The sequence below is a fragment of the Chinchilla lanigera genome, unplaced genomic scaffold, assembly GCF_000276665.1.
Source record: "Chinchilla lanigera isolate Chin_1 unplaced genomic scaffold, ChiLan1.0 scaffold00049, whole genome shotgun sequence".
In the NCBI taxonomy this organism is placed as follows: domain Eukaryota; kingdom Metazoa; phylum Chordata; class Mammalia; order Rodentia; family Chinchillidae; genus Chinchilla; species Chinchilla lanigera.
Window position 1 is genome coordinate 5,133,825 of NW_004955450.1, and position 22,957 is coordinate 5,156,781.

Genomic DNA, 22,957 nt, shown 5'->3' on the forward strand with positions numbered 1-22,957 from the left:
GAATCTATTCAAAATGCTTCCCTTTCATGGTTATGTTGACTTTGGAAAAGAGCCCAAAGTTGCTCGCTGCCTGATCTGGTGAATACGGTAGCTGAGGACATACTAAAATATTATTGTGAGCCTGTGTTTCTTTTGGTGGCACTCAGGAGCATCATTTACTATATTTCTGATCACTCCATAAATAATTATTATAGGTAGCTGTGTTTGACTCTTGTACTTGCACTTATTGTGTGATAGGGACAAAACAATGTTAATCTAATTTCTGCAATCTCTTATCATACCTTAATTCATCAGGAAGTCCTTTGCCTTTACCTCCTAAATATACCCCAAATATGATAATTCTTTTCCATTTCCATTACCACCTGCCTACCCCAAACCACCAACAGAGGCTTCTTCTCTGGTTAGCACAGTATGTGTTCTCCCTTTTTCTGTTCCTTCTGTGTACTTTTCACTTCTTGTGCAACATCAGGTGTTCATAAAATACCAGTTGGCTACTGTCATTACCTAGTTGTTTCCCTTTACACTTGGATGCTCTTAACTCAGTCTTGCAGAACATAAATGTACTACTTATTTGGCTCATTTTCCACCATTCTCACATTTGATCATGATGTTCTCCAGGCCCTGGCTTTACAGTTTGTCTCTTGACTTTGTCAACTTATTGCCACAAGGAGTATAATGTGTTCCTTTGCTTGCACTGCTCTTCCTGGTTTTCTCATAATGGCTCCTTTTGGTTTTCCAGCCTTCTTACCATTTTCTGTAATACTTTCCTTTGGAAAGGCTGAGCCTGATCATTATCTAACAAGCTGTGATAAAATTGTGAAATATTCTAACTTGTATGTATTGTAGAATTCAGTAGTTTTAGGGTTGACTGGTACCTTACAGAAGATAGCTATTGCATTTAGCTACCTAGAAGAAGGTTCACTTCTTTCATCTTTATTCAACCCCAAATCAAATATGTCATCCTTTATCCCCTTGATATTACCAGTTTTTCCCAAGTAACTCTGGTATTTTTCTGACACAGGATTTCCGGGAGAAAAATACAGATCATATGCGTCCAGACATTGTAGCTCTTCTGAGAAGTAGCAAGAATGCATTTATCTCTGGGATGATTGGACTTGATCCTGTAGCTATTTTCCGGTGGGCAGTTCTCCGAGCCTTTTTCCGAGCTGTGGTTGCTTTCAGGGAAGCTGGGAAAAGACACATTCAGAGAAAAATTGGTAAGCAGTAGTTACTGGTATTTTACCATGTTTTATCTTGTCTTTTTAATGTCTTACCTACAACGAGTAGTGCCACAGTAATTTTTATTTTGTTCTGTTTTCTTCCCATACTCTGACATCATGTTTCAGAACTCATACGCTAAGTATAGTTTATAATTAAATATCTATGTTAGATATGTGTAGGTATATTTTTATTAATAGTGATAGGAATAATGAACATAAAGCACTTGGTTCCTAGACAGTAAGTCATTGGTATGATTTTGAACAAAAATCAGTGATAATGAATATATAATGATTTAGAATTTAATTTTTGTCCTTTTTTTTTTCTTGCATACTTTTCACTATAGTGAAACATAGCAGTATAAATTAGGAGAAAGAAAGGGTAGGGTGGAGGTAGTATAATAAAGTGAAGGGAACCCTGCTTCAGTGTCATATCTTCTGACTGATTTTTGTGACTTAGAGCATTTTTTCTTTTCTGTAAAAATCAGTATTGCTTTTTAAATTAATTTATTAATTATCTTAGATAAATTAATAACTCAGGCAGAGCATGTTAAATATTAGTTTTCTTTTTCTCTTACCCTTAGTTTATTGAATTTTCCCTTTGAAATTTTGAAAAGGATTTTTTTTCCCTCCACGCTTCCTCCTCAAACCATGACATATCCCATTTCCCATTGTGTGGGAGGGCAATTTCATAAGCACTTGTGATCTAGGAAACTGAACCATTGCTTGCTATAGCCCTAGTTGTAGACAAAGCATTGAATAAAAGTTTAAAATCAGTTTTTAGTTATTTGAAATGAATAAATAAATTACTTGGGAGATTGAAATTAAACTTAGTTTGTGTTTTTCAGGTTGTAATATATGTGAAGTGGTCTTGATAGATAGGGATAACTGTAGTTTATTGAATAAATAAAAGGACTATATGAGACTTGGTTTGCCTTTACAAAGTGGTTCCTGAGAGGTTATGCTTTTTAACAGAACTGTATGGAGAGATTTTTGCCTTTAAGCTGCTTTCCTTTTTATCACGACAGATTTATAGTAAAATGGATATCTTCAGATATATTCAGAACTGATAGTATCTTCTAAGATGTTATTAACTGTGAAGAAAAACTTTTCTTGTATTTACTATTCAAAATGTCATTTTCTGCAATTTCACATTGCCTTCGTGTTTCTTTGGCGTTTGAAATCTGTTTGTGCAAGCTAGTTGTTTTGTGGTCATTACTATAAATTTGGGAAGTGATACACAGTGGTATTGTCTTGATAAAATTTATTCCTATTTAATAATCTAGTTTTTCTTTCTCAGTTGTGCAGAGCTTCCATATAAACATCATTTTGGAAATTCTTTTATTTAGAATATGATACGCATACAGCAAATGCATAAAGCGAGCATGGCTAGCTCAGTAAAGTATCACAATGTAAAAACACCCTTGGAATTACCACTTAGGAAGAAAGGTAGAGCCTTGCCAATGCCCCAGAATTCTTTGTATAAACATTTTATTTTTGGTAAAGGAAAAGAAAAACACTGATAAATTTGCATATTGAAATCTAAGTGAAGATTCATTTCATTTTGGGTTTTTTTCCAGTACCAGGAATCAAACTCATGACTTCACGCTTGCCAGGCAGGCACTGTGCTGCTGAGCTAAATCCCCAGCCCCTGAAGATTCATTTCAGAAAAAGTTTTTCCTTTCTTTTTTTTTGTTTTTTATTTTAAAAAATACAAGAAGGAAAACATATTAACAGACATAGAAAAGGTTTTTCTGTTATCACATTCACAGTGGGGCCATAATTTGTATGTCCTGCTGCTGGCCAGCTCTGAACAATTGGTGGTACATGCAACAGTCTCATCGAGGGGCTTGGGGCAATCCTATTGGGTAATGCAGGCTGCCTAATGGGACAGTCATATGTGTACCACGGGTAGTTGAAGCCAGCAGAACATGTTAAAATGTATTAGTGTCAGTGCCACCATTCACCCTAGCATTTTGCCCCCTTCATCTCACCCCTTTCTTTTGTGACTTTGAATAAAAAGAAATCATATAATTAGAACATTATAGCACTGCAAAATGAAAACAGATTCACTGTTAAAATGAATTTATGTGGTAGATCCAGAACTTTTACAGTGTTCATAAGTAGTACATAGATACTAAGATGAAATATGAGTAAGAGATTATTTAAGCAGAATCAAAGTGTGGTAGGCAAAAGGTAACCAAGACCAGATCTAAAATGCAAATAAGAAGTCAAAGATAACATTTCTTTTTTTTTTTTTTTAATTGATCATCTTTTCATTTGCTTCACTTGTTTTTTATCTCCTGTGAATTTTCTCATAACTTTTTTTTTTATTTTAAAGAATAAAAGAAGGATAACATCATAATAGGGGGGACTTAGCAAATTACAGACAAAATGGTAGGAAATTATCAATGGTTATCGTTTTACATATTGTTATCTACAAAATAGTTTCTCAGGAAAACAAATAGACAAATAATAGTGAGTTAGAGACAAGAGGTAGGAGATTATCAAGAGTTGTTGTACTATACTTTGGTATCTTCATAGTGGCTTCTAAAGAAAATAAATAGAGCTATACATGAGTGACCTATTGAAAAATCATTAACTATTCTCAATGGTTGTTGTAGGAAACACATAATAATAAACATACATTATGAAATAGGATAGGAACATTACAAACTTAACACAGTTATGGATAGATTAGTAGGAAAATATCAATGGCTGCTGTAATACGTGGTGGTATCTTCAAAGTGGCTTCTCAGGAAGACAGAGATATGCAAGAAGGATCTAATAAGTAGTTACAGCCTAAGGGTTGTCAAAAATAGCATATTACCTCCTCACCAGTGACTCCTTTCACCGAGGTATGATGGCTGGAAGGAAGGCCAGGATTGAAAAGAAGGACAGAGAGACTTGCACCTGTGTCTAGCAACAGGCTGTTTTCTTGTTCCTCCATAGTCATGATTACCCAGGACTCCTCGATGGAGATGATGGTCTGGCCAGAGGGAGAAGGCAGACCATGCCCCAAGCCCTCTCATTCCTGTTGGACTAACTGGTAGCATGGGTCTGAGCTCTGGGGCCTCCACCTCAGAGGACAGACCGATCTCCTGTGGTCTCCTTTGCATCCAGGGCATGGCCCATGGGGCCTCTTAGGGCAGTTCCTCTTGAGGTGGCCTGGCTTTTAACAGTGGTAGCAGATGAATGCAGTTGTCGAGTTCTTCTTGGAGCCCCGGGAATCAGACCTGGGATCTGTTTCTCTTAGTGGTGCAGCAAAAGCAGCTGCTTTTTCTCGGTCTCTTTGTTTTCTCTCCTTGGCCTCCTCCTCATCATGGCTATAGAATACTGAGGAGGCAATTCTTACTAACATCTCAAGTGAGCTATCTGGGAAAGATAACATTTCTAATGAAGAAAAATGATGTAGTATATTTTCCTTTCAACAATGTATTGTGGACTCTTAACTAATTATCAAGAAACATCCAAACAGGGAACAACAATAAACATCCCTCCCTCCTGTTTTTTTTTCAAGGAATTTCCTGACTTTTTTTTTCTTAATCAAGCAGACTGAATACAACTGAGAAAATTGAATTGAACTCTACTTTTTTGTTATTTTGTCTTTTGTGCAGCCTTCCAAATTAATACCATTTTAATGCCTTCGAATAAAAATTATTTTAATTACTGTTTTTGAGAAAAAATTTAGCATATATAGTTGTAGAATGTATATTATGGTGATTTGATTACTGTATTTGAAACCGAAAAACAACTTTTAAAAAAAATTCTCTTTAATAGTCTCATAAATAGGCAATTTTAGTGGAGCTGCAATTTGACTGTGCTAGGAGATGGAATGAGAAGTTGTAATGCTTTGTTTGGTCAGCAGTGAGATAATGTAGACCAGTTGTTCCAATTCTGAGTCATCCACCTTATCTCTGATTTCCTAAATAAGTATGAGCCCAGGGTAGATACCATCATTTAATGATCATGCCAAAACTATAGAGAGATCATAATTTTGACCATGTATTTTATAGCCTGTAAAACCTGAGCACAGTGATATTTAATTGATTTTATTGGAGTTACATAAAAGTATAAAAAGTATAAAAAAGTGTACAAAAAGGAATTTTCAAGAGTCTAAAAGCGCTAGGCAAACACAAGGAATTCAGCCGTGGCATTGGGAAAGGGAGGGTAATAAAAGGGCTCAAAATGTTATCCAATTTTTTTGATGAACAGGGATGCTAAAGCTATTCATGTGGTGTCAGCAGGTAAGAAGGTTAAAGAATCTTTTTTTTTTTGGGAGTGGGGGTTCTCCGGTACCGGGAACTGAACTCACGACGTTGCGCTTGCCAGGCAGGCGCTTTGCCGCTGAGCTAAATCCCCAGCCCAAGAATCTTATATAAACCATTCCTCTTCATTATCTTACTCAGTGAACTATGTAACTCTGATGTACACACTTCCTTTGTTTCTGTGTGGGAAGAATTCTAGTGACCATCTGTTTTGAAAAATGACCAAATAGGAAAACTAACTTGGCTATTACTGTAGGTGCATTATCTCTGTGCAGCGTTTGTCCACAGGTTTACCTGCACTGAAGAGAAGTTAAATGTACACTGGCTTTTAAAAAAAATCTGGACTATTATTTATAAGTCACTTCTGTGTTGAGCACTATAGCATGAGAACTAAGAGTTTTGGCTTAAGCATCAGTGAAATGAATGAGCTAAGGCTGTCCAAAAATTGTCTTCCATAAAAGCAACAGGAAGCAGTAATGAAAATTGTTAGAATTATTTCATCAGAACTATGGAAAATCAAAGGCTGAGAGTAACCTAGAAAGTTTTTATACGAGAAAAAAGGGTGAATATCAATAAAGATGGTGCACTTTGTGACATTTTAATGTGCACTCTTCACTTTCCTTCCTTCCCCACTTCATAGTAACCCTGAAAACCAGCAGCCTAGAATCATAGTATGAATCAGTGGGCCAACCACTGGAGGGAAATAAGAGGATTTGGCACTCTTTCAAGGCCTCATCCATAGAGAATTTTTATCATTCAGCCTATTGAGTAGTTCCCTGAAGAACCAATTTGTAAAGGCTGGATTTATTAATTTGGAGTTTACCCAATGTGAACAGCCTATAACCCAGGTACACTGTTGGAAAGAATTAGAATGACTTATTGAACAGTGCAGCTGCTGTGGGTGGTTGATTGCTATTGGGGCAAACTCTGTGGCCTAACCAAACAGCTTCTAAGGAAAGCTGGGAATGAGAGATCTGTAATGCCTTTGAGAAATTCCACTGTCTTCCCGGAATGCAGTTGTCTGTGTACTTGTGTAGGGCTCTGTGCATGACCAAACAGACCAAGATGTTCCTGAGCTCTTAATTCTGGCTGACTTTGAGTTTCTTCTATTCAAGCAGGAAGTGGAGGCCAAGACAGAGTTGTAAACTATCTAGCTGACCTAAAAGAACATGTCTGAAGAAGTAAAAGAAAATATGAGAACAACATCTCAGTAAAGTTAGTAATAAAGAGATAGCAACTACATGGTACATGTAAATACCTGGTTAAATATGTAAGACAGTGTTTAAGTTTTTACATTTTATAACTCTTTTCCCTCCAATATGCTTTGAAAAAAGTACCAATAACTGAAATGGAAATTTATCAGAGGAGTTTAGCAGTAGAGTTAAACAGGCAGAAGAAAGAATCCCTGAACTTAAGGACAGATCTGTTGGGATTGTTCTGTGTAAAGACCAGGAAGAAATTAGAATGAAGTAAAATGAACAAAGTATCAGAGTTCTGTTAGAAACCATCAAGTGTACCAACTTCTGACAGTCCAAACGAAAAGAAACAAAAGGACCAGAAACAAGTCATGGCTATAATTCCTCAAATTTAATGAAAAATATTAATTCACATGTGCAGGAAGCTCAACAAACTACAAGGAAGATAGATTCAGAGATCATAATTTATATACATCACAACTAAACTGTCTAGACACGAAGAGAATGCTGTGCACAGAATCATCCTCAGTAAGATTAATAAATGGTTTCTTGTCAGACACCATCGATGTGGAAGGTGGTGGGGTGCCATATTCAGCTTGTGGAAAGAAAATTAAAAAGACTGTCAATAAAGAATTTTGTCTCCAGCCAAACCATACTTCAACACGAAAGTGAAATTTTTAAAAAAAGAATGGGGAAAAATGATAGTGAAATTATGACAATCCCAGATAAATAAATACTAAAGGACTTTATGAGTAGCAGACCTGCTCCACAGGAGTTCTTATGGTTGAAGTAAAAAGACACTAAACAATAACTTCAGTACACCTGAAGAAATGAAGACCACCATTATAGGCAAATACAAAAACAATAAATACTTTCTCCTTCAATCTGATTTGAGAGATAGTTGCATAAAGCAATAATTACTTTTTTTCTTGATGGAAATACTGCTTTGATGCAGAAAGAATTATAATACAAAGAAAGAATTGTAACACAAAATTGTTAGAAAGTTGTAAGTTGTTACAATTTCTGTGAGAATAATAGTGTAAAGTACAGAGGGAGGGAATGGAGGGAAAACATTCATATATTGTTAAATTTGTTTTCAATCCATATCAGAGTGCTGTCGATTAAGATGTTTCCTTGGCAACTATTAAGTAAATAACTAAAAATAACATAAATTGAAACAGTATACTAGAAAATATGTGGAAAAGGGGAATAAAAATATCTTAATATGTGGGACGTAAGTAACATACCTGAGTATAAACAGTGGGTCAGAGAAGAATCAAAGGAAAGTTAGAAACAACTTTGAGATAAATGGGGATAACAAGACATGAACATGGCCCATCCTAATTCTTGCAAGTCAGCCTGTAGCCCACCAGGTATTGTTTGTTAGGCAGAGGACCTCAGAATCCTCACCTGAATGAGTGAGTAGAGTTTTAGTGGGGCTGTGCCACAGGTCCTCCTGGACACTCTGGGGAGAGCACAGAAAAACAGAGCAACACCAAAACTTACAGGATGCTGCTAAGACTGCTCAGAGGGAAGTTGGTAGCCCTTAAGTGGTTGTATTACTAAAGAAGAAAAATTTCAAACCAGGAATAGAAGATTCTAGAGGGTAGAAAAAGAGTAAGTAAAATCCAAAATAGGCAGAAGGAAGGATGTATTAAATGTGAAATAAATGTAAGGGATAAAACATAGTGAAAAGAAAACCAAAACTTGAGTCTCTGAAAAGATAAGCAAAGTTAGCAAACCTTGAGCCAGACTCCACATAAAACAGATTCATACTAACTAATTTCACTAGTGAAAGGAAAGGGCCATTTCTGGTAAACTTATGAAAGTTAAAAAAAAAATAGATTGGTTATATGGAGTAAGTAAAAAAATTGAAACCTAGTTGAAATGCAAGTTTCTGGAAAGGCATACCCACCCAGCATTCTAATACTGCTCTAAAAGAAACAGAAAACTTGAATAAGCCTGTAACAAGGAAAAAGATTGAATTAATAATCGGAAAAACCTCTTACAAAAATAACCATTGTCTAGTGAGTTCACTGATGAATTATATCAAATATTTGAAGAATTAAGATCAATTGTGCCAAAGTTCTTTCAAAAAAATAGATGAAAGAATAATTTCCATTCATTTTCTTTTGGTTTTTGTTTGTTGGGTGGTTTTTTTGTTTTTGTTTTTGTTTTTGTTTGACTTTTTGTTTGGTTTTTTGACACAGGGTCTCACTAGGTAGTTTGTGAACTCACTATGTAGCCCAGGCTGGCCTTGAACTCTCAGCAATCCTCCTGCCTCAGCCTCCTCAGTGCTCCATTGCAATTTCTGAGGGCAGTATTACTTGGATATCAGATTAAGGCATCATAAGAAAAGAATACTACAAACAAATATCTCCTATATGTACACAAAAATTCTTAACAAAATATTAGTGGACTGAATCCAGAAACAGATAAAGTATTACACACCATGACTTCGTAGAAGTTACTTAAGAAAGATTGACTAATATTGAGTGATTTCTTTAAGTTCTGCATAGTAAATCAGTATATTTCATCTTCTGCACTCATTCATAGAATACTATTCACTCATAATTTTCTTTTTCTTTTTATTCTTTGAGACAGGGCCTCACCATGTAGTCCAGGCTAGTCTCAAACTCGCTGTGTAGCCCAGGCTGGCCTCGAACTAACAGCAGTCCTGCGTCAGCCTATGGAGTGGTGGGATTATAGGAGTGCACCACCATACCTGACATTCATAGTCTTCTCGAATTCTTTCTGACTACCAGGTTATCAAAGTAGCTGTTGAAGGGCCAGATAATTTAGTAATAACTTCTTAAAATTGCAATTTAGATGGGATACATAGAGCTTGTCAGGTATTTTTTTTTCTCAACTGGCCCCCCCCTCAACTGACTCTTGTAGGCTTGTAGGCTAGACTGATAGTTGAGCATATGTTCTCCAAGCAGCCCATCAAGTGGGAATTACTAATAATGGGGATAGACTGTTTTTACTGAGGAGTCTTTTGAATATAAAATGTTGGTAAACTTAGTTATACTTGTGTCTTTTTGAAATACTGAACGCTTGCAACTCTTGATTTTCTTTGGGTAAATGATAGTGCTCTATTAACTTAGTAACTTTTTATTATCATATACTCATTTCAAATCTTTTTTAAAAAGCCTAAAATTTATGTGTAGTATTTGATTTATTAATTATAAGTTTCCCTATCCTTTGCTAACTGCAGATGCCAGTTGTCTGAATTTAGGTCCCCAGTTTAGGGTGTTACAGTGAGATTAAAATGTATATACTTGACAAACCTCTTTGAATTACCCTGCCACTGTTTAACTGTTAAAATGATTCTGCCTTGAAAACTGTTCATAGATTATTACCCTGTATCTTGTTCCCAATACAGTAACTGTACTAATTGAATTTTAATTCATTGTTGTGGTGCTTAAGTTGCCTCTGTTATTAAATTATGCCATTTTTGCTTTCTTTTTCAAGGAAAAACAATTTAAATTTAAACATTGTACTCTTAACTCTCCAGGTGATCTCTGAGTAAAATGATATATAACTCCCTGAAAGCCTGGAAACCCTGTTTTCTCTTTTCAGTTCATTTATTGCCAACATTTATGGTTTGGGGACCCCCTCACCCCCACACATACACTGTTGGAGTGACTCACCGTGTAAATAACACTAATCTGGGGATTTGGTCTTTACTTAAATGTGTGTTCTTCCTTTCCCAATGTAGATGATTTTCTGTCTCATTTTCCTAAGAAGTGGTGGTGAGGTACAGATTCTGCAGCTTTATTTTCAGATTTATTTAAAAAAAGTGCTGCTGGGTTTCTTTGCTCTATGCTGCTTTTCTTCACACTGATTATTGACACACTTAGAATTCCTCCAAGTGTGGTTAATTGCAGAACTTTTGAAAGAATTATTTAATTTTTGGTGAACTGTTCTGGGTATATTTCTCTTTGGGGTTCCAACAATGTTGCCAACTATATGCTAATGTTATGTCAGATCTGATGAAAAGAATTTAAAAAAATAACTAAATCATATAAATTGTTTTCCTAAATATTTTAATTTAGAAACTTTAATATGTATTAACTCATAATTCTTTGGGTAGTAAAAAGGACACTTTGAATACCTGAAAAGGAACTTTATTTTTCCCTACTATTTGTATGCAGTTTTCTCAAATGAATTGGAAAAATTGTTTACATTTAACCTTTATACTCTATGCTGTTTATAAATCTTAAGATAGTTGGCAGCATTGTGTTTGATTCTTCATTGGTTTGGGCTTATATAATGTCTTTTCTCCTTTTTTTTTTTTTTTTTTTTTGTCTTTTGCTTCTTAAGGACATGATGATACAGCGCCCTGTGCAATTTTGAAAAGTATGGATAGTTTTAGCTTTCTCCAACACCCAGTCCACCAGAGGAGCTTAGAGATTCTGCAGAGGTGCAAGGAAGAGAAGTACAGTAAGGCTACAAATCCTGATAAATTCTGTTGTCACACATCCATTTGGAAATGGAAATCAAGAGCATTGTACACAGGGTGGGACCTAGAATGCATGGGCAACGTGACTTCCATAATCCTGTGAGCAGTCTCAAGATATTTCTTAAAGGGTGTAGTGCTTCCTCTTGAAAGTACTGATACAGTTTTTTTTGTTTTTTTTTTTTTAACTTGTGTCACTCTCTTGTTTGCATATGATCATTGAGTTATTGAACTTGGTTACTGACACTCAATTGGCTTCCATTTTTGTCTTGCAAGTAGGTGAGTGACAGATAAAATAGAACAGAACTTTTTCCCTGCTCACTTTTAAAAGCTTTATTGAGATAGAATTGAAGTAAAACTGCATACAAAGAGAACTTGGTAAATTTTAACATATGTTGGGACTCAAGAAGTTATCACTATAATCATCATATTCATCATGCTCCCAAATTTTCCTCAAACCCCTTTTGAAACCTGGCTTATTTTTATATGCCTTCATGATTGAATTTCAGCATCACCATGCTGCTTTTGTATGTCATTGACAAATCTCTTGAGGTGGATTGCAGTCCTCCAGTCAGATTTTCCTGTGTTTGGTTTAGGGCAAAGCCACCACGCCAGTATTTCATGTTAAGTAAGAATAACAAAACAGTGGTGCATATTCTTGTTTTTGTTTGTTTTTATAAACTCAGTGTAAAAGATGCCCTTGGTATCCATTTCCTCTCTTGCTCTTTGTTGTATTCATTCTGCATGAAATTGGTTCTTTTGACTATTGAGATTACGGTTACTGGGCTACAGAAAGTTTGGGAATAAATGAATCTTCACAATCTGTAAAGCCTAATTTAGTAATTCCCTGCATTGTGGACTGAATTTACTTTACATAATGTATTTTAAAATTTTAGTAAATTTTGCCAGATTCCAGTTGCTAGTTTCATGATTTTTTGGTGAGAATTGCACAGATTTTTAGTATCCAGTGTCAGTGAAGGAAGAATACAAGTAGAATTCCTAAAAGGAAATGTTGTGAGTTATTTTTTCAGTTTCTCTTGTATATATTGTCTTAATATAAGAAAATAATGTATTTTGCAAAACTACTTAAAATATTTTCCAGTCTTAAAAAGAACAAAGGTAAGTATTTAATTTTAAAAGGACATTCTTGAAGGTTACTCATTGTTACTGTTTCTGAAAAGTATATGAGTCCTCATTCTTACTATCCTTCTTGTTGTTCTTTTAGTCCATGGCACAATATTTAAAACAGTCTGCAGATCTTTTTCAGGGAGCTCAAATTAATTCTTTGTAACTCTTAAGTAATTGCATGTAGTTTATTTGTTTTGTTTTGTCCTGACTCAGCTTGACAACTTCAGCCCTGACCATATTCTAACTTACTATATGTGCACCCAGGGTAGGAAAGCACCAACCTCATCATAGGCTGTGTAAGGAAATTATTCATTTATGTGTTTTCACATGCAGGTTTCTACGTTTTTGGACATTGAAACTTTACATTGTGTTACTTAGTTATTCTATTTTTCACTATAGTGCTAACAATAATTAAAATTTTATGATATATGAAATTATAATTTTAAGTTGGGACTGCCAGCTTGAAGAAATTGTCTGTTGGTGAAGTGAAGGAACTCTTCTGCAGGCAACATGATGAAACCTGGAAAAAAAATTAAAATAATCAACTACTTAAAAATATTAGGAAAACATGAGAAATAGGGAAAGAGCAGGGTTTGTTTCTTCTTGAAAGTAAGCAAAGTAGTGGGTAAGAATTGTGTTTGTGGCTTTTTTGCATGAAGGGCTCTCTAGCTCCCATAGCTGTGTAGAGATAGGAGATAGAGAACAAAGTTGAAATCTGTCAGAGCAACTGGGGATTTAGGAGGAAAATGTTGGAACTGGGAGAGCTACTAACAGGCTAAAACCCAAATTTACACTGTAACTGTTCCTATGACCCTGGCTGCTGTGAGTTATACAGGGAGGACACTGGGAACTTGTCGCAGTGGTGGAAACCAAATGGGAAATAAACCTTGAAAGATGAAACTGTGGTAGGTCAGGCTTTCAAGTTGGCTTTTCTTTCTTTCTTTTTCTTTCTTTCTTTCTTTCTTTCTTTCTTTCTTTCTTTCTTTCTTTAACTGAGGGCATTTTCTACTTGTATACAGCTTGTGGTGTAGAAAGTTGAAGTCTTTCTGCTTTGAGTTCCATTTAAGAATAGAAAGTGGCAAAACAGTTCTTGTTTGGTTAAAAACAAAAATACACTAGTTTATAGATCTAAGATGAATGATGTCCAAACAAAATAAATATAAAAGAAAATCATAATTATGCATATTGTAGACAAATTTCTAAATGCCAGACTTAGGGGGAAGGTCTTAAAAGTAGCCAGAAACAAAATTGGCACATTCAATATAGGGGAATAATGATACAGTTAATACTTGGATTGTCAGTAGAGATAGTATAGGCCAGAGTGCATTTAAAAATCATATTTAAAATTCCAGATAAAAAAATCCTCAACCCAAAAAACAAAAACAAATTTTAGCCAAAAATTTCTGTATGTGCAGTATGCTCCCAGTGACGTTAACTGTCAAAAGAAAAGTTTCTTCCAAAGAACATAGGCGTATCCAGGATTGCTACCACATATTATTTGTAATACCCAGTTAACATTTAGCAAAAATGTTCTTCAGAAATGGATATGAAGTAAAGACATTTTGAGATTTATAGAATCTGAGAGAACATCTGTCATCATAATATATGTACTCTAGCCAGGTGTGGTGGCGTGTGCTTGTAATCCCAGTACTTGGGAGGCAGAGGCAGGAGGATCATTATGAGTTCTAGGCCTGAACTACATAGTGAGTTTAAGGCCAGCCTGAATTACAGAGTAAGACCCTATCTCAAAACAAAACAAAACAGACTCCAAACAATAAAGAAAAAAGCACACACAGACAACACACACACACAACATGTACTCTATGAGAAATAATAATGGAAGAAACATGTACTCTATGAAAAATAAGAATGGAAGGCTTAAAGGAAATCACCTTATCATGGTAATTTTGATCTGTAGTAGGGTTTGGTGAATTTTTGCTGCATATTGCCAGGTTGTAAATATTTTTGGCTTTGTGGGGCATAAGATTTCTGTTTAAACTATTCATCTCTTCTGTGGACAGAGCCATAGACAATGCATAAATAAACAAATATAACTGTGTTCTAATAAAACTTTATTATGGATATTGATATTTAAATTTCATAGAATTTTCATGTTACAAAATGTTCTTATTTTTCTGTTATTTAAAAACAATTCTTAGTTCTTAGGTGATAAAGAGGTAGGCAATGGGTTTGATTTGGGCCATGGAGTCTCATTTACTGATCCATGGATTTTGGAAGGAATGAAGAAGCCAGAAATATGTTTGAAAAAATAACTAAATATTTTCTTTCCTTCTCTTAATTTCCTTTAAAGTAAAAATTCTGACATTGTTTTGGTGGTTTAAAATGTGTCCACAAATTGTTTGATACTCCTCCCTTCAAAAGGCATGTGCTGTACTTAGTGACTTACTTCTAACAAATGGAATGTGGCAGAAGTGACAATGTGTGGCCTTCAAGATTCAGACATATAAGGTATTGTGGCTCCTCCTCCTCCTCCTTTTCATTTCTGGTGCTCCTTTGTCTCTGCAGTGGCTCTTCTTTGAGATTTGGCAGGATGGAAGTTAGAAGGGTGGGGAGAAATTGAGGTTCCTGGGAACATGAGCTGTACTGTCACTTTCAGAAGAGTCAGGAGCTCTGGAAGGAGAAGGAATCCCATGCAGGAGGAAAAGCAAGGGTAGCGTAGAAGAATTTTACTTTCATTTGAACTCATATTTCTGGCCTTCAGTCCAGTTTTGTGACAACCAGAATATGATGTTGATCAATAAGATGAAGGATCAGCAATTGCCAGAGGTTTTTGAGAGTGCCTAGTTTCCAGCATTAGTCTGGTCACACAAATTATTGAAAATTTAAAGTATATTGTCTGACCAAATTGGAATTAACTGAAAATTACTAACAGAAAGCTATGTGGGAAACCCTCTGATGCTTGGAAAATAAACAAAATGTGTAACTCCTGAGTGAAAGAAGAATTCCAAGGGGAAACGTGAAAGTATTTTGATTGGAGTGATAATGGAAACACAGCATATTATTAGAGTGTGTAGAATTCACCTACACAAGTGTTTAGAATGAAAACAAACAGCTTTAAATTATTACATTAGGAAAAAAGTAAGTTGAAAAGCAGTGAGCTGGGCATGGTGGCACATGCCTGTAATCCCAGTGCTTGGGAAGCTCAGGCAGGAGGATCACCAGGCCAGCCTGTGCTACATAGTGAGACCATATCTCAAAAAACAAAAAAAAAACAAAAAAAAAGTTAAAAAGCAGTGATTTAAGCATTTAGATTATCATTGTAGGGGAAAAACATATGCTATTAGACCCAAAAGAAGTAGAAAGAAGGAAAAAAAATTAAGAGCTAAAATCAGTGACATAGAAAGCTAACAGTAGAGAAAAACAGTAAAATTTAGTTCTTTTAGAAAAAAATGAAACTTATAAATCACTAGCCTAACACTAATAGAAGTTTCTGTGATGACAGAAATGTTCTCAAACTATGCTGTCCAAGACTGTAGCCATTAGCTGTGTCTGAAATGCGGCTAGTACAACTGAAACTGAAATTATAATGCTATTTCATGAATTTAAACTTACATAACGAAGTATCACTAGTGACAGCATTATTGGACAGTACAGTTCTAGGTAGTCTGATCAACACTGTATATAAGAAGACAAATATTATTTGGGATGAAAGAATAGACACAATTATATGTGCCCTAAACATCAAAACTTGGGCAAATTAATGAACATTTCTCTCTCAATTATGAGATATTTATTGTAACATATAATTAACAACTAATATGAAATGGAATGTCAGGAATATCATCATGGACCCAAGAAAAAACAGAAACCTGAATAGTTGTATATCTGTTGATACTGAAATCATAAGTTAAAATCTTTGCCACACACAAACAAATAAATGCAGGCTCAGATAGGTTTCAGGAATAAGAATGGAAAAGTTGCTAGTTCTCCACAGTTCTTTCAGAATATTAGAGGGACAAGGAACACAATGTAAATCTTACTCTAACACTGGTATTCTTATTTTGCTACCAAAATGAAATAAAACCATTGTAAGAAGAACTGCAGACATAAATAACTTCATGATGATGGATACAAAAACCCTTAACAAAGTAAGAACTAGTTAAATTCAGCAATATATTAAAGGGTAATATACATGAAGACCAACTGAAATTTATTCCAGAAATGAAAGTTTGGCTTGACAGTTGTGTTAGCTTTCTGTTACTATAGTAGTTACCTGAGGTAATCAACTGATAAATAGGAAAGCTTTATTTTGGCTTGTGGTTTTGGATTCTCTGGTCCCTGATTTGTTGACTGTTGCTTAAGGCAAGGAAACACAGCACAGCAAGACATGTAGCTGAGTAGAACTGCTCACCTGCTGGTAAGGGTGCAGCCACAGTGACCTGAAGGCCTCCTGCCAGGCCCAACCCTCTTAGAGTTACCACCACTTCCCAATGGTGCCGGGCTGGGGACCAAACGTCAATGTGTGGGCCTCTAGGGGAACATTCAAACTTCAAACCAGAGCAACAGTCAAATCAAGTCACTGTGTTAAAACTATCTAGAAAAGAAAACACATGATCATCTCAGTAGATGGAGAAAAAGAGTTTGTCAGAATTTCACATGTATTTCTTTTAAAACTTATAGCAGCCTAGGAATTGAGAGCAGCTTCTTCATTTTATTAAAGGGTATGCATGAAAATTGTACAGGAGACTTTTCTCCCTCACACTAAACAAGGCAAGGGCAGCTCTCTTTGCTGCTCAGTTCTACAGAAGGTCAACTGTGAAGCAGTAAAGCAACTAATGAAGTAAAGTAACAGAAATTGAAAGGGAGTAAGTGGACAACATCAACAACATAGAATGTTAAGGAATTTAACTAGTGGTGTTGCTAAAAGAGAGTTTACCAATCTCAGGGTACCAGGAGATACAAAAGATTAAAATTTATTGCAGCCATGAACACTAGGAAAATGAAGTTATGGATTCTCTTTGCAATATATGAGACAGCCAGTGTTTTAGATAGCACAGCCTTGTGCAGTTCTCTTCTACATTTTATAAGAATTGTTCTGTAAAAGCACAAAAGCACACAGCGTAAGTGATGATGTGTCACCTCCAAGATTAAGCTGTAAGACTGCAGTTTCCATTTTGGATACTTTGTTACTTGCTGGAGCTTAGATCACTGATCAGAGAAGCCAGATGTCATTTATGAGCAGCCCTTTTGAGTGTCAGTGGAATCTTCAGGTAACAGACAGGGTGGTGAGGCTTCTCACCAACTATATGAATGACCTTAGAAGCGGAACCTTCACCTTCATTCTAGACTTCCGATGACTGCAGCTCTGCTTGCAGCTTGAATATAGTCTCTTAAAAGACCTCGAGTTAGAACCTCTTCAGTAAGAAACTCCTCCTGATCTCTTACTACTGTAGAATCTCTGTGATGATAAATATTGTTTTAAATTGCTGGGGTTTGCAGTCATTTAATATGCAGTAGATGACTAGTACAACCTACACAAACAAGAAATAGTGTTAAGTTTAACTGTAGGCAAGACTTACTACTAAGAGATATTGAAGAGTACAATGAAGAGAGATGCTTGTTAAGAGAGATGCTTGTTGTGTACATTTTTATATGAGACAACTATTCTTTCTCAAATAATACATAAATGTAATGCAATCCCCATGAATATCACAGCAGGTTTATTGGTAGAAACTTCACAATCTGACTCTTAAAATTTGTATAGAAACAAAGGATACCTGGAATGACCAAAACAGTTCTGAAAAACAAGCTAGTAAAGTTGCGTGGCTTCCACACCATAATCATGATATTGTTCTCTTGTTGTAAGAAGCAACAAATGAATGAACCAAATTGTACAGAAACACACTCATACATGTATGGTCTATTAATCTTCTACAAAGATGCTGCGATAATTCAGTAGGATAAACAGTAGTATTTTAAGTGAATGGAGCTGAACACATTTATATGTTACTAGAGAACTTCGGTTTTATATTATATATAAAATTAACTTGAAGTGGACCATATAGCTCTTGGTAAGATCAAAACTCTTAAGTTTATAGAAGAAAACCTGAAAGAAAATCTTGACAATGGACAGGCAAGTATTTTTTAGATGGGACACATGAGCATGAACTATAAAAGGAAAACATTGATAAAATAGAGTTCACCAGATTGAAAACTTGTGCTTTTAAAATAATATTAAAATTGACAAAAACCATGTCATAATCTGGGAAACAGAACTTGAGCTGAATGTGGCAGCACCCACCTGTAGTCCTAGCACTCTGAGAGGCTACGGGTAGAGAATCAGAGTTCAAGTCCAGCCTGGGAAACTTAAAGACAGAGTGAGATGCTGTCTTAAAGATAAAAAGTGGTCTGGTGATGTAGTTTGGTGTGAAGGCCCCACGTTCAATCCCCAATATGCCAAACACTCACCAAAAGCTTGTAGTAAGATTTTTAAAATCTGAGCAAAAGATGTGACATATACTTTCAAAAAAGATGGTGTGTACATGACCCACAGGGTCATGAAAAATGTCCAAATTCATTAGTATTTAGGGATTTGAAAATTATCACGCTGAGGTCACATTAACACTCTGTGCCTGTTTGAGATGTTCAGCAGTGTAAGATGATATAGTTGTTTGGGAAAACATTTTGTTACTTTTTAGAAGAGTGAGTATATTTTCCCCACATATCCCATAGACTTCCAGTTCCAGGTACTTTCCTGAGAAAAATGAAAGCATAGTCATAAAAAGAGTTCTAGAGATGTACCTTTAAGATGTAACTGCTGACTGAAGCCTTACACGGAAGAGGGTGTGCTCTTTTAGTCCATTTGTGTCAAATTCTAGATAATAGAATAGAAGTAATCCATGTGGACAGGAGATTAGTCATAGTCTTGACTTTGGGATAGACATGGGAAATTATACAAGAAAGAGCCTGAAGAACCTTTTGGGGATATTGGAAATGTTCTGTATCTCTTGGTGGAGGTTATGCGGTGAATACGTTTTAAAAATTTAGCCTGTGTACTAAAGGTGAGTGCTTTACTCTTAAAAAAAACTTTACCCCAGTTAAAATAATTACATGCCTTAAAGCCGGTAGTTGCAGACAGATATCTAGAGGAGATTGTTTTTCATGAAATTGAGAATTTGCAAAGTAAAAAATGGTAGATGGTCAGAATTTCTGTTTGAAAATGGTAGACAGGAACAAATACAGGAGCTGAGCTATATCCCTGGCTTGTTTAGGTTTTGATACATACCTGCTTTGTTGCTTGTCATCAAATTAAGGAAAAATTTGGCCAATTTTTCCAAAAATTTTTTTGTTATGATTTCTCCTTTCCTTCTGAGACTTTTATGTATTAGGTTATATGGTAGTTCATAGGTTGCTCAGACTCTTGTTTTTCTTCTGTTTTGTCCTTTGTTTTCTTTACATTGGATAATTTTTACTTTCCTGATTTTGTTGTGCTATTTCCAGTCTCCACTTAATTAAACTGAGTGAAGTTTTCATTTCAGAAATTTTCAGTTCCAGAATGTCCGTCTGGTTCCTTTGTACAGTTTTCTTTGCTCTCCTTAGATTTCTTCACGTTTAGCTTATTAGGACTGTTTCCTTCTTTAAATCCAAGAATATAATTCTGATAAGTATTTTAAATTTGTTTTTTTTTGCTTATCCCAGCCATGGGAAGATCTTGGAATCTGGTGGTTTGGGGATGTGATCAGGAAGGGGGATTCAACAGGGCTTTATTTTTTTTTTTATTTGTTTTGTCTTGTTTTTTCTCATAGGGCTTTATGTTTTAATCTGAGTTGTCAATCTCAAGTTTTCAATATATTATATCTTATGCTTCTTTTTTTTTTTTTTTTTTTTTTTGGTTTTTTGGTTTTTCTCCGGTACCAGGAACCGAACTCACGACCTTGCGCTTGCCAGGCAGGCGCTTTTGCCGCTGAGCTAAATCCCCAGCCCCATCTTATGCTTCTTGTATGTTTAAAATATTTAATGATTGATCTAAAAGTCATTACATTGAAGGATATAAAAAAGTCAGATATAATTAAAAAGAACCACTATGTTTGTGGAGAAGATTCTCCAAGAAGGGGGAAAAAATTCCCTGTCAGAACTTCTGCAGTATAGAAAAGTTTAAGAACATGAATCTGTGCTTGGGACATAGCACAGACGTAGAGCACTTGTATTAAACCAGTAAAGCAGTAGCACAGATCAATACTCTAAGGTATCAGAATGATAATGGAAATAGTTTTTCAAACTAATTGAGCAAACACAAAACAATGCCTGTGTGAGTTCAGAAAATAGAGAAAAAATAGCTGAAAATTGAATTACTTATGTTGAGGAAAGTCATAGGATGTTATGTTTCAATATATGAAGGAAAATAATGAAGATGAAAGGTAGAAAATTATAATCTGGGATGGACATAATTGAGGTCCATAAAGTAGGAAATGAACAAATAGAACAAAAATATATGTCCAAGTAAAAACAAGTTTGTCCTGTATACTGTTGGTCTCAAGGTGTATTATATTCACAGTACTTGTTTTTTTTTTTTTTTTTTTTTTTTTTTTTTTTTTTTGGTTTTTCTCCAGTACCGGGAACCGAACTCACGACCTTGTGCTTGCCAGGCAGGCGCTTTTGCCACTGAGCTAAATCCCCAGCCCTCACAGTACTTATTTTTGTACATCTGTTTTCACTTCTCTTGGGAATGTATACTTAGCATTGGAGCAGCTGGGTCATAGGGTAACTCAGTCCTTAACTGTTGATGAACTATCAGAATGCTCTCCAAGATGAGTACATAATTTCACATTCATTCTTGTAAAGGGTCTCATTTTTTCACATCTTTGAAAACTTAGCTGTCTTTGATTTGCAGTTTTCTGATGACTAATGATATTGACCATCTTTTTATATACTAATTAATTATTTTTATTTTTACTTTTACTTTAGAAAATATTTAAATCCTTTGTATACTCTTAAATTAGATTTTCATCTTTTTATTGAGTTGTAAGAGTTCCTTTTATATTCTGAGTACAAATTCCTTCTCAGATAAATGATGTACAAATAACTTATACTGTTTTTTAAAAATTTATACTATGTTGTGAGTTGTATTTTCACTTTCTTGATATGGTAGTATTCTTTAAAGCAGAGAAGTGTCTAATTTGATAATACTTTTTTGTCCATTCTTCTTTGATTCTTGTGCTTTTAGTGCCATGCCTGTTACAAGTCCAGTATCTATAAGATTCATTTTCTTCTAAAATGTAGTATTAGTGCTTACATTTAGTTCTTTTGTCCAAGTTTATTCTTTTTTGCTTGTGGAAATACAGCTTTCACACAGTTACTGAATAGATTATTCTTTCTCTGCTGACTGTCATGGCACTCTTGTCAAAAATCAGTTCATCAGGGTTTATTTCTGGACTAACAGTTCATTTCATCATGACAATTACTATGTCTTTGTAGTAAATTTTGAAATTGGGAAGTGTGAGTTGTCCAAGTTTGCTTTTAAGGATTTTGTTTTTTTGGTCCATTGTGGGTCCTTTGCATTTCTGTATTAATGTTAGGATCAACTTGTTCATTTATTTTTTTTTTGTTTTGTTTTGGTGCTGGGAATCGAACTCAGGACCTTGCACTTGCTAGGCAGTCATTTGTGCCACTGAGCTATATCACCGGCAACTTGTTTATTTCTATAAGAATAGATAACTGAAATTTTAATAAAAATTGGATTGAGCTATAGGTCAATTTGGGAAGCGCTGAAATCTTTATTTTCCAGTTCATGAATGTGGGTGGTATTCCATTTATTTAGATCTTTGATTTCTTTTAATGATGTTTTATAGCTTTCAGTGTAGATGTCTTATATTGTTTTGTTAAACATAATATATTATTTTAATACTATTAATGGAATTGTTTTCTTATTTTCAGGACACTTCTATTGTGTAGAAATATAATTGATTTTTATATTGATTTTGTTTCCTATAATTATGCTGAATTTATTAGTACTAACAAATTTTTGTGGATTCCTTAGGATCTTTTTTACATATAAGATAATGTCATATCAAATAAAGATAACTTTCATTTCTTCCTTCTATATATTACATAAATGTTTATATATGTGTATTATGAAAATAGCCTCATACTTACTGAATTTATAAGAAAATTATACTTTAAAATATTGGTAATCAATTCTAAAGGAAACAAATCATTTTTAATTTTTTGTCCCTTTATAAGATCAGTTGATATATAAAATTGGTTATCCATATCAGCAATGTATTTGTTGCTAAAAAATATGCAAAGGGGTTATATTCATTCATTCATTCATTCATTCATTCATTGTACTGGGGGTTGAACCCAGGGTCTTCATGCTGAGCTACATCCCCAACCTTTTTTATTTTTTGAGACAAATTCTCTGTACTATAATTGCCCAGGGAGGGCTCAGATTTGCAGTCCTCCTATCCAAGACTTCCAGAGTATTAGAATTACATATTTGCCACCGTACCTGGCTAGAAATTTTTTGAGTATCAAAATAAGATATAAATGTACATATTTTTATTTCTTCAACCCAGTTCCCCTTGTATTTATGATTGTTAATGTTGAAAGAAGTTGTTAAAAGAGTTCATTATTAAATTTCCTAATTGGGATAGTTGTTACTAAGTGAGATCTGTAAATGATGGTAACGGTTATGGGACTTGGCTTATACTATTTTTTTTTTTTTTT

At 34.9% G+C, this 22,957-nt stretch overlaps 1 protein-coding gene across 7 annotated transcripts in view; it reads left to right on the forward strand.

The window, feature by feature from the left end:
* Window positions 1-22,957, forward strand: part of Myo9a (myosin IXA) — a 207,138-nt gene that overhangs the window by 84,028 nt on the left and 100,153 nt on the right. For 6 of the 7 annotated variants that reach the window (XM_013518986.1, XM_013518991.1, XM_013518987.1 and 3 more), the window contains 2 exons: window positions 1,022-1,217; window positions 11,008-11,127. In XM_013518986.1, coding sequence (XP_013374440.1) covers window positions 1,022-1,217; window positions 11,008-11,127 — 316 coding nt within the window. The remainder of the gene's footprint in view (window positions 1-1,021; window positions 1,218-11,007; window positions 11,128-22,957) is intronic. The other variant, XM_013518989.1, reaches the window with a different exon arrangement.